General features: G+C 37.4%; 1 protein-coding gene across 2 annotated transcripts; it reads right to left on the minus strand.

Moving 5' to 3' along the window:
• Window positions 1–1,539: 1,539 nt before the first annotated feature.
• Window positions 1,540–12,311, minus strand: LOC127351758 (mortality factor 4-like protein 1). 2 transcript variants are annotated; one of them, XM_051379655.1, is made up of 12 exons: window positions 12,121–12,311; window positions 11,618–11,664; window positions 11,432–11,499; window positions 11,215–11,301; window positions 10,607–10,687; window positions 10,363–10,388; window positions 9,366–9,454; window positions 8,477–8,578; window positions 8,233–8,321; window positions 6,042–6,214; window positions 3,711–3,783; window positions 1,540–2,098 (listed from the first exon to the last, which is right to left on the minus strand). In XM_051379655.1, the coding sequence occupies exons 1-12, from the start codon at window positions 12,158–12,160 to the stop codon at window positions 2,014–2,016; spliced, it is 960 nt and encodes a 319-aa protein (XP_051235615.1). In that variant the 5' UTR covers window positions 12,161–12,311; the 3' UTR covers window positions 1,540–2,013. The 2 variants fall into 2 exon arrangements, with proteins under 2 accessions (XP_051235615.1, XP_051235614.1); XM_051379654.1 differs by having other exon boundaries at window positions 3,711–3,795; window positions 12,121–12,309.
• Between the last annotated feature and the right edge of the window lie 268 nt (window positions 12,312–12,579).

Genomic DNA, 12,579 nt, shown 5'->3' on the forward strand with positions numbered 1-12,579 from the left:
TATATTATATTATATTATATGCTGTAATAATTAACATCATTGCACGCCTTCCGGAGAGGGAGACTCGACCTTATCTGAAGTTTCAAATTATAGTGTGATATTAGCAGAGATAGAAGTACTCAGATGTATTTAAGTAAAGGTAGAAATACTTTGTAATAAAATATACTTTAAAGTACCAAAAGTATAAGTACTCCTTATGCAGAATGAACTATTTCAGAATAATGGTTCATTGTTGTAGTATAATAGTTGATGCATTTATTCATGGTGAAGGTGGGGCTACTAATCATTTCATACACTTTATCTACTGGATCAATAAATTCATATCTTATCTACCTTTCTATCCATAATATTACAATATAATTAATTTATTGATTATATTTTGTACTATTGCTCTGTAAAGTAACTACTACCTAAAATTGTTGTGGAGTATTTCCGTTTTATGCAACTTTTACACTTTTAAATATACTTTTTTACTCCACTAACATTTGTCTGACAGCTTTAGTTACTTTACTACTTGCTACAAACCCTTTATTTCTAGTGAGAAACAGAGATAAATTGAAGGATAACATGCTGAACAGGGATTTTATTGTGCAGGTCACTGCGCCTCCAGCCAAGACAGACGGCACAGCAACTGCAGCCTACGTCTCTATGGAAACGCTGTTGCCATGGAGACATAGACAAAAGGACGATATAGTTAATGGCACAATATATATGGAGTTAAATATTTCCTCAGACAATAGAGGACAGAGGAGTCTGAATCATGACACTTGATATTGTGCTTTAGTGTTGCATATTTCAAACCTAAATGTTCAATTAAATTACCAAAACACCAGTTTACAAATAGTGTGCCTCAGTTCTGGGGCATGATGGGTAATCCAGACAATAATCTATACCTCATACCAAAACCCAGGACATATTGTTATTAAACAGGACCTGGATAAAACTGGATAAAAAAATTTTAAAAAAAAGCTTTCAATACAGAATATTTCTTGCTCTACTTTATATCTTCTGTAGAATTAAATGATCCTTCTGAGAGAATTATCTATATGTTAAGAATTAGATTTATATTCTCAACATGTTTTTTAATAATTTATTCATATTGATCTTGGGATATGTATTTTGTAGTCTATAACTCACTGACAGTAATGCCTGTCTTTGACAAGTCTTAAAAACTTTAAAATAACAATTTAATTCCAATTATTTCCCCTTGTTTGATAAAAATTGTGGGTACTTTTGGATTTTAAACATCAATATTGATTTGTCTTGATTACTGCTCCTTCATGTGACACAATTCTATATTTTTCATGAACTGAACACATGCATGAAAGATGAATGTTTTTTTTGCTCGCTATCTTGTCGGATGAATATTAAAGCCCCAGTCTACAGTGTACGTCTTTGATGTCGGATGTTGTGCCTTGATGCCACCTCAAGTCTTTCCTCCATTAGTGAGTGACACATTGCAAAATGCATCTTGAAAGAACAGCAAAGACACCAAATAATTTACTAAAGATATTCACAAGACGACACAGGAAACAGAGATTGTGTAGAAACATTTTTTTTCTTTACAAATTGATACAAATACACATGATACAGATACAAAAACATTAACTGCTGAGTGCTGACAACGTGGTCCAGCATTAAAATTGCACCTCATGTGGCAGAAGAAGCACTAATAAATACACACATGCAACGGTAACAAATATCTATCAGGTGGAATGCACAAAAACACCAAAGAGCTGCTTGTGGAAACAGAAAACTTGTCAATAGAAAACACAACTTTTCAAAAGAAGTGAGAGAAAAAAAGAGATTCAGCAAAAAAAAAGTTTTCCTAAAAATGTATTTTCTTACGTAACCGTGACAAGCTCCTGAGACCTTTTGTGGTGGAAGTGTATCAGTTCAAGTGAAAAATCTCATCCGAGTCTGCACTCAAAAGGGAAGTAATGGTTATTTTACATGTGGTCTGGGAGACGGGGGATGACGTGCCTCAATAGGGCCGCTGTGTGCTGAGAGCTCTCACACAGCTTTGCGGTGGTACTCGGGGGGTGCGACCTCGTAGTCAGTGGCACTGAAGAGGGTGGATGAATTCTTTACCAGGTACCTGGAGAAAATGTAGAATTGATTGTGATGGTGGAGAGGAAATAGTCATTGTTGAAAATTCGTTCAGCTTGCAAATTCTATTACCAACAAAAATCTAAAATATAGAAAATCATTTTTATGTTTCGATAAGATAGCGGCATCTGAATGCCTCCGGAGGGGATTTAAAAGAGTGGAAGAGTTATCACTCAAACCTCCAACCTGTCAAAGAGTCCCAATAGGAGTCTTGTTCATTTGGAAATTCAACAAAGTTTGTCTGGATAAACATGAGATGTGACAAGATAAGAGAATGCTCTTCACAGGAAATTCAGTTTGCAGGACTCACAGACAGTAAAATAAAGTTGCTACTTTTACTTATGTAAAGGATGTGGATAATAGATTTCACCTCTGCACGACAAGGCCTAAAGATAAGGACACCTTCCACCCTAAATACAGGTTTACTTTAGTGTTGCATATTTAAGAATATATAATAAAGTTTGGGGTTTGTTTTACAGTATATGGAAAAACAAACCTGTAGAAACTCAAAGAAATGACTGTACTGCGGCTAGGTGAAGGAGGGAAAATGATTATATCTCCAACTTCAAGTGTTTGCTTCATTAAATATAAGTTCTTAAGGTAGAGACGTGTTTAATTCAGACATCGTCACACAGCTTCATGGTGTCTGACTCAACGGAGCTATGTATAAAAAAAGAAACCACCAATTACAAGTTTTCTTCAACGGACTTCATCAGCAGTGTATTCGCAGACATTTCTATCCTCATAATATGACTCAATTAACTCTTAAATGTGGTCTCTCTGGTTCATTAACAGTATGAACGGTACCACCAGAGCAAAGCCAGGCTGGCATATATGCATGTAGCAGTGTAATTATTCAAGAAAAGAAAACCCATGTGTACAACATTTATCAGTGTTCTAGTCAGACTTCAGTTCCACATAAATAAAAGACACTCCAGGTCATTTGTGCTCCTTGAGAACTTTTGTTCAAGGTTACTGATTCCCAGAACCACTGGACTAAACTCCTTCAACTGTATTTAAACTATCTCTACCTCAACCAGCTCCAACAGTAAAATGCTGTTTATACATTTACGTGTCAGTATTTACAATCTACAATTTACTAATAATACTTATTTTAGTTTGAATGCAGGCCTTTAACTTGTAACAGTGTATTTTTATAGTGTGGTATTAGTACTTTAAGTTTAGTAAAGGATCAGAATACTGTCACCATTCAACACCACAGACAGTCTCTTTTACTTCAGTCGGTAACAGTACGTCTGCGGTGCTGTACGGACAGAGACAGACACGTTCTGTGTTTGTTTTGATTTAGATTCTACATCATTTATCAGAAAGAATCAAACACAAATCACCTGTGAAAACATTTAAAATACTCTTCCCAAAGTACCTAAACCTTAGATACGTCTGTCATAAAATGCTGTTGTGTTTACAGTCAGTCTCCGCCAAAATACTTTTCAGAGCAGAAAATCGATTTCATGGCTTATGTTTTGAGGATTTGCAACAAGGCTGGCTGCACTAATATGAGTGTGGATGTAACATGACATTTGAGAATCAGCCAAACATGACATGGAGTCCCTGGTGGCGTGGTGGGAGTTAAACCTTACTTGAGGAAATCTTGGAGGTAACTGAGCAGCAGAGCCAGACTCTTCTCGTCCAGTGGAGTGTAGGCCAGCATGGCTCCAATACGAACTGTCAGGGAAGGAGAACATACATGAGGAATGATGCAGAAGGAAACTACAGACTGAAGGAGGTTCAGGATTGATATCTTTCTTTTTTTAATCTTAAATACTGTGTGAAAAAAACATGCTTCACAGAGGGAAAGTTTGTGAGATCGATTATTTGGCAAAACAAACTATAATAAATAGTCATAAATCAGATATATACAGCATTTAAGTGTTCGAGATAATATAACTACCTTAAACAACTGAGGCAGGCATAATACAGTAAATCTGCTGTTTTAGGGATACATGTTTTTTGCTTTAAGCTGTTAAATAAAAACATATTTCAGTTATAATACCAGCAATATGGATAAAATACTCTGTATTTGTATATTGCAATACAAATGTGTTTCATTACTTCAATTCACTACTAAAATAACAAAAAGGGGATTGTCTGTTTCTTGGCTAATGCAATTAGTGCAATTAAATACCGGATAGAAAAACAGGAATCGAGGAAATCTTGCTTAAGGTCAAGTGTTATAGATAACCATGGAAAAATACTAAAGGCACTCCTTCTATAGATGAATTAATATAATTAATTTATTCTTCAAATATGGGCAACGGGTCTTCATCAGGGTCTGATAAACACTTGATGAATCTGGATTATACACCAGCTGTGAGTGGCTTTCTACCCAGCACACAAGGCCTGGACACAACATCACCCATAGAGGGCGCAAAAATAAAAGCATGGGCCCCATAAAAAACATACATGTCACAGAAAAGTATATCAACAGTCAAGCCTAATGACAATAAATTATTCACTTAAATTGGAAAAAAAAAAAAAAACCCAACAACAAATACCAATAAATAAATCATAAAATAACATATATCCATCCCCCAAAATGTGTGAAACCAACTTTACATACCATTAATAATTCAGTTGATTTCGATGAAGAAAAGGAACAAGCAAAAATTATATGAGCACTTATATATATACTTATATAAGACTTGCAGTGAAGCAACAAGTAAAGTAAGTAATTCACGGAAACACAAATGTAAGTCTCAATTTGACCATTAGCTGTCTGACCCTCTACAGAATGGTCAAATAATTACAGCTCATACTGGATTTCATACTGTATTATGCTACTGTGCTATTATGTTAAATCAAGGTACTCATTCACATTGATGCACACATCTTGTATATACTGCCATACAGCAGTCATTGATTTAAAACATTGCTGTACGTGTTTAATACAACCAGAGTAATCAAAAGGATAGCTATGTATCTCAGTAGAAACAATATAGAAAGCTCTCAGTAAGATGTAAACCTGCTCGACTTTAAGGATTTAATTTGTCACTTCATACGCTGCAGACATACGGAGAAGTCATTATAATCAATTCATTTAAATTGTTAAAACCTAATTAGCTGTTATACTCGACTACTGTTAGACCCTTGTAAATTTGTGAAGTCAGGTGTGTTCATTAACACCAGTAATCAAATCAGGCGAGTCATTTTAGGAACCAAGCTGAGTCATCTTAGTGTGAAACTTCACCTCAGTCAAAAGCAATTATTAATCATTTCACCTGAGTGTTAATATCAGAAAATGGTGTCACAGTAAATGACACAATGACTAGCTGTGCTTATTAGAATTGTTGAGGAGCCTATTTCTACACAGAAAAGAGCAAACAGCTGTGCATATGCATCATTTACACTGCTTACTGTATGGTGTAGATATACAACTTAAATGTTTGTAGTACATTATTTTAAACTGTGGGTGTGTAATCTCTAATACCACAAAAATATTGGTATAATAGCTTGGTCTAGGATTCATTTTCTACTTCTACAGTTTCGACTTATGTTGGACAAAATAGTGGAAACACTAACTGAAAACAGTCTCTACAGTCTAGGTGCTAGTTAGAAATGTCACTTAACAAAAAAAAAAAAAACCCGCAGTGATTATCTCAATGAGTGACTGGAAAAAGCATCTTTCTTTAGTCTCGCAGTGTTCAAGCTTCTGTCGAGAACATTTCATATTTCGATAACAAAGACAGAAATTATAAAACTAACATTTCATTAACTCCCACAGCTACGTTTACCTGTATGAAAATAATTTTCTCAGAATTAAACCGTTTGAAAGCACTTATAATGGTACAGACAGCAGGGCTCCAGACTGCGACCATTTAGCTACAGTTTGAAGACAGTGCTGAAGTTAAGTCTGCAGTCCTGGATGGGTTATATATGTATATGTGTGTGTTCAGGGTGTCCAGGGTCCCTACCAAATAGGCGCAGCAAGTGAGGAGCTCCATACACCTGAGACATCGGCATGTCTGGGTGTTCAGCCAGGACCTCAGCATACTGCGGCCTCTCGAACTTGTAAAGCAGCTGAGTGCCCAGCATGACGTTAAAGTACTCCCGAATCCCTGCCACCACTTCGTTCACCGCATACTCCCTATGTGGAGGAGGGAGAGAAAAGTCACATATTTCCCCAGAGAGAGCTTCCACAAAGGAGATCACAGCTGGAGGCTCAGTTAAGAGGACCATTCGTACATACAGAAAACTTGCTTGAGATAGAAGAGCTAACATCATGCTTGGGTTTTGTTAAAAGTTGGCCAGTCTGGTGTGTTCTCCTGCTAGAGAAGTAATTTGGTAACGACAAACTGGAGACTCTGCTGCTGAATAGTAGTGAAATCCTAAACTACACAAATCAGAAAAAACAATGAGCAAGCATGGATGCTGTGAAAAATACATAATGTGAATTTCATGTTTTTTTTCTCTTAAAAACTTCTGCTAACTTCCAAGAAACCAAATTGTTTATCCGATTTGTAAGAGCACACGAACGCACCAGTCATCTAACAACCATTTTCAAATGTGACGTGTTCTCGACTGCATTACTGTGCAACACTACTTCAGATTAAACTGTGAATACTTCTGTATTTAAAGCAAAGATCCAATCTTAGCAAGGTGGTTATCATCTACTGAAGAGAACAAAATCAAATGTTTGCATCTACAAAAATGGCATGCTTAAGAAAATGACCAGCAGCATACAGTGCATCCTGAAAGTATTCACAGCGCTTCACTTTTGTTACAGCCTTATTCCAAAATGGATCAAATACATTTTTTCCCTCAGAATTCTACACACAATAACCCGTGATGACAATGTGAAAAAGGTTTTTTGAAATTTTGCAATCACATGTACATAAGTATTCACAGCCTTTGCCGTGACACTCAAAATTGAGCTCAGGTGCATCCTGTTTCCATTGATCATCCTTGAGTCCACCAATTCAGTTGATTGGACATGATTAAGAAAGGCACACACCTGTCTATATAAGGTCCCACAGTTGACAGTGCATGTCAGAGCACAAACCAAGCCATGAAGTCCAAGGAATTGTCTGTAGACCTCCGAGACAAGATTGTATCAAGGCACAGATCTGGGGAAGGGTGCAGAAACATTTCTGCAGCTTTGAAGGTCCCAATGAGCACAGTGGACTCTCAGACTATGAAAAACAAAATTCTCTGGTCTGATGAAAAAAAGATTCAACTCTTTGGCCTGAATGCCAAGCGTCATGCCTGGAGGAAACCAGGCACTGCTCATCACCTGGCCAATACCATCCCTACAGTGAAGCATGGTGGTGGCAGCATCATCCTGTGGGGTTGTTTTTTCAGCGGCAGGAACTGGGAGACGAGTCAGGATGGAGGGAAAGATGAATGCAGCCATGTAAAGAGACATCCTTTATGAAAACCTGCTCCAGGAGCTCTGGACTTCAGACTGAGGCGAAGGTTCATCTTCCAAAAGGACAACAACCCTAAGCACACAGCCAAGATAACAAAGGAGTGGCTTCTGGATAATTCTGTGAATGTCCTTGAAGAGCCCAGACCTGAACCCGATTGAACATCTCTGGAGAGATCTGAAAATGGCTGTGCACCGATGCTCCCCATCCAACCTGATGAAGACTGGGAGAAACTGCCCAAAAATAGGTGTGCCAAGCTTGTAGCATCATACCCAAAAAGACTTGAGGCTGTAATTGCTGCCAAAGGTGCTTCAACAAAGTATTGAGCAAAGGCTGTGAATACTTATGTACATGTGATTTCTTTGGCTTTTTATTTTTAATACATTTGCAAAAATTTCAAAACTTTTTTCACATTGTCATTATGGGGTATTGTGTCTAGAATTTTAAGGGGAAAATGAATTTAATCCCTTTTGGAATAAGGCTGTAACATAACAAAATGTGGAAAAAGTGAAGTGCTGTGAATACTTTCCGGATGCACTGTGTGTGTGTGTGTATATCAGTGGCTGAGGACGAGGTACATGACGTGCATAAATGGCAACACGCTGGGGAAATTGTACAAGATTGTGTCGGAACTGCCTGGAATGTATTCCATATAGAGGAGTTAATGACACATGTGGAAAATGCATGAACATTAGTGGCATGATGATGTGGCAGTGACGCTGAAATAATGTATTCTTACTTATTGTCTGAGTTTCCTTTTGATTTCTTATAGTTTGCATAGTCCTCCAAGACAGTCTCTATATTCTTCTTAGCAGGCAGATGAAACAACTGTAAGCAGCAGAAAGAGCAGGATGTCCATATGAATATTTAATACAGACATTTTCTTTACTGTGGACCCAATTTTCTGACCTCCACAGCTTATCATAGCTGAAGTAAATCTACAGCCAACACGGGAACTTCTTATGGTTTGTCTGTTTTTTCACCTGTTTTTGTCGGGTGATGAGGTCCCAGTCGTCCACCAGCCAGGGTTTCAGCTCCTCAGGGATCTTAACCTTCACCTCCACACGGTTGGTGAACATCTCCTCCTGGACAAAGACACAGATGTACATGACAGAACTTTTTTATTATTTCAAAGGGTGTGTTTGGGAACAGCAATGCTTCTACTTCACCTCTAAATTTTTTTATTTTATACAATAATATCCCAGTATGACAACAATTCTTTGTTGTTGATGGAAACTGGCAGCAGGTCAGCCTCCACCCTCAAATCTTCAGGTTTTGAGTGACATAAATACTGTTATCTTTTATTGAAACCCTGGTTTGTGCACAAGTCATAATTACTTCTGCTGCTGGCTGCATGATGCCAACATTTCCTGCTGTTTCTTGCTGTCTGAGGCAGACGAAGCCATTTTTCTCACCTGTGGGCACACCAGAAATAACTCTGTGGTTGAAGAGTCCCAGCAAGCACCTATTGTTGCGTGCAGGGGGACAGCGGTCACATTCATGCACAAATAACGGACTCTTCAAAGAACTTTGTGAGTTGGGTGAAGTCAGAAAGAACAGGACCTTTTTTTACATTTCAAATTTCACAGTTATTTGGTCATTTTTACTCTGACATCTCAATATTTTCCGGGAAGGAAGGTGAGTCTGCAGTTTATGAAACGGGTTCTTGGGTCAAATAATAAGTTGTGGGTTCAGTCTATGACTCTACAGAAGCCTAATGATCAAAATGGCTCCATAAAACAAAGCTAGTACAGTTTTCCAGCTTTATACGTAAACATAATGCCATGCTATGAACTGTTTAAGCTATATTATCAGGTAGTAGGTATGTCTTCATGTGTGTCCACGGGGTTACCAATAACTGCTGATACATACACTCTCCACAGTGGGATCAACCCGAGCCCTCTTCTTCCGTGGTCCCTGGGGCGGTTCTCCACTGCTGGTGCCTTCACCCGGCCCTGGGGCTAAACAAGACACCCATTACAACTTATAAATTATGTAGAAATAAACGTTAGTAGTTTTAAGAATATGTCTGTCAGGTTGTTACAGTCAGAGTCTCTTCTTTTACTGAACAGATCCATAACAAGTGAGTAACTACATAGGGCAGTGCTTTTAGGCATAATGGATGAGCAGGTAAACAACAATGTGTTATGTAGTCTGTAGTAAGAGGACAATAAAGCAACACTGCAGCCAATTTTATCTACTACTAGGAACTCATATCTTTTTTTTCATGGTGATTTTGACATTCAGTGTTCCTCCAAATCACTTTACACTTTAAGTTATTTATAAATAGGAATGTAAAGATGTATTACAAGACAATTCAATTGCAATACAAAGATTAAAATTTGTGAGATGGAAAATGAATCATGATTTAAATCTTAATTTATATTAATTTTCACTTTTACAAATAAAGGGATAATTTATAATTTGTCTTCAATCTTATTATGTTAAAAAATAAATGTAAATCGTACCATGAACTTATTATTTTGAATTGAATTGTGAGTTGAGTGTATCCTTGTATTACCTGATATCACCATATACAGAAAGGCTTTTTCTTTTTCTTTTACTTTGAATACTATGAATAATAACAATAACTGAGAGAAGCTCCCGATCTGGACTGCCTGGAAAACCATGACGCTGTGATAATACTCACAAGGCTCATTATAAATACCTGTATGCTCAAAATGGCAAGTACCAATCATAAACTGATGAGTCATCTTTGCCATTTCTTTGATATTTCAGAACTCAATAAATGGTGCATTAACATTTCGTTGTAATATTTAACTGCTGCTGTCGGATTCTGGTGACTAAACAAACTTTCCTTTGACAATAAGTTGTGATTTTGTGTTATATATTAAAAAATGTTACTTACTCTTCTGTTTTGCCTTTTTCACTTTCCTAGGATGCAAAAAAAGTAATTAAAGCATTATATGTGACAATATGATATTATACATGAGCCCTGTGTGTTTCCCATATACAGTGACTACATTCAGTGCATACATGCATACGTTACTCCATTAAATAAATATTGTCAGGCCAACATTATGTCAACTTTACAGGATGTGTTTTACAATATACTGAATTATTAGAGGAAGGAAAACAAGGTGGACACTTACAGATCAACATTTTTCTGCTGCACAGCAGCAATCTTCTTGCTTGGTGCTAAACCCCTCATCTTTCCCTCAACATAATGGTCCCTGTAGAAGAGAAAATGAGTGAGGATCATTTTACAGAATCGGCTTAAAATGCTTTTTTTAAACTGATATGTGTCCATATATTGTTCTGTTGAGAGCCCTATGTTTCAACTCAATAAGAAACTAATAATAAATTCATAGTCAAAATATAATTGACAAAGTGAAAATGATGTTACTCTTTTGTTAAAGTCAACAAACTGAAATTGTTCGCCTAAACCAAGGAGGAGAAACTACAGCGGTCATGAAACTTATCTGTATATCTACATATCTAGAGCCAGTGTTTGGTTTGTCCATTCTGGGCTACTGTAGAAACATGGCTGTTCAAAATGACTCTGTAGAAGAGCACCCGCTCCCTCTGTAGATAAAAACGTCTGATTCTAAGATAACAAACACACAATTATTATTTTCAGGTGATTATAGACAAATGAAAACACACCTTTAAACACACTGGACCTTTAATGTTGAAGTTATGTTTAAACACAGTAGCCAAATGCTACCGAATCATCTGAGTATTAAAAAATAAAACTTACTGATTGGCCTTTTGAAGCTCTTTTTGTTTCGCAAGGTTGCTGTCCACATATTTGAGAACTCTGCTTTCAGGAACCCATTCATCCCAGCTGCAGGAAAACCCAACGAAACACAGTCAAACAACTGTCCATAAACAATGCTTTTGATGATTTTAGCACAGCAGGGGAAAGGCAAGCACTCAGACAGGAAATCAAACTGTATCCGAACCAAGCTGCTCACTTTTTGTTCCATCCGCTGTAATGAATGAAGTATTTAATCTGCTTATCCTTTATGTTGATCTTTACACACTGAAAAACAAACAAGAAAACACACACACACACACACACACACACAGGTCTGTGTTAATGACTGAACATTTGTGTTAGCAGTTAATAATCAACAAATAACCTCAGTACTGAAACAAACCTTTGCCTCATAGAGCAATGGCCCATGAAAGCACAGGACTCTTTCACCTGCGAGGAGAAGGAGAACAAATGTGACCCTGGTGCACAAAAATACCACAATGTATACAAGTATAATAACTCATAGACTAACATTAAAGCTCTCAGGTTGATTGTGAACTAATATAACAATGACCTGACTGTCTTTTGTGTGTCAGTGACTGTGAAATAAACACAACCTTCAGTCCATACACAGGATAATAACAGGCTGGCTAACTGTTAGCTCGACGTTAACGTCTGTTTCACAGCTTTAGCTTTATTTTACGGCGATAAACTTTAACACGCGTTCATTTTGGGGTGTGTTTTGTACGAATTCCTCACATATATGTGCTCTAATAAAGGCTATGTGGCTCTATCTCCCTCCCTGGAGACCACTATTAATTGTCGAGCTAGCTAACAAGAGCAGCAGCATCAACAATAACAACAAACCCGCCCCCCTCGCGGACGGGTTTTTATTTCTCTACACACCTTCTTGAAATTTAGGTTTAGGGTCCTGTTTTGGCGCCATTCACAGACTCAGCTGATCGGATCTCTGAGTGATCAAATTCGTGCATTGCCAGAGTCCATTTCTTCCAGGCACAAACACCTCCGACATTGGAGCCAAAGCGAAGGAGAAGCCGAGTATGGCCTGACTGCTGCTCGGTCACCTGACCACCGTGGAGGCTGGGGAGCTGTGCTGCGTTCAGGGGCTCCTCCTGAAAACTCGGAGAACACAAAACAACAAAACAGTAAAATAATAATTGGTCACACAAATTCAAACCTCAAAGACGATGATTTTTTTTTTATGTAGTAATATTTTCATTATTTTTCATATTTTTTTTTAAGTTGCCCCAAGTTTTGTGGCATTTATGAATGATTTATGAGATTTTCTTTTAAATCTTTAAGATAAAATGGGAAAGAGAAGTGCCTTAAAGACTCTCTTTAGGT

Source organism: Dicentrarchus labrax, unplaced genomic scaffold (assembly GCF_905237075.1).
Source record: "Dicentrarchus labrax unplaced genomic scaffold, dlabrax2021, whole genome shotgun sequence".
Classification (NCBI taxonomy): domain Eukaryota; kingdom Metazoa; phylum Chordata; class Actinopteri; family Moronidae; genus Dicentrarchus; species Dicentrarchus labrax.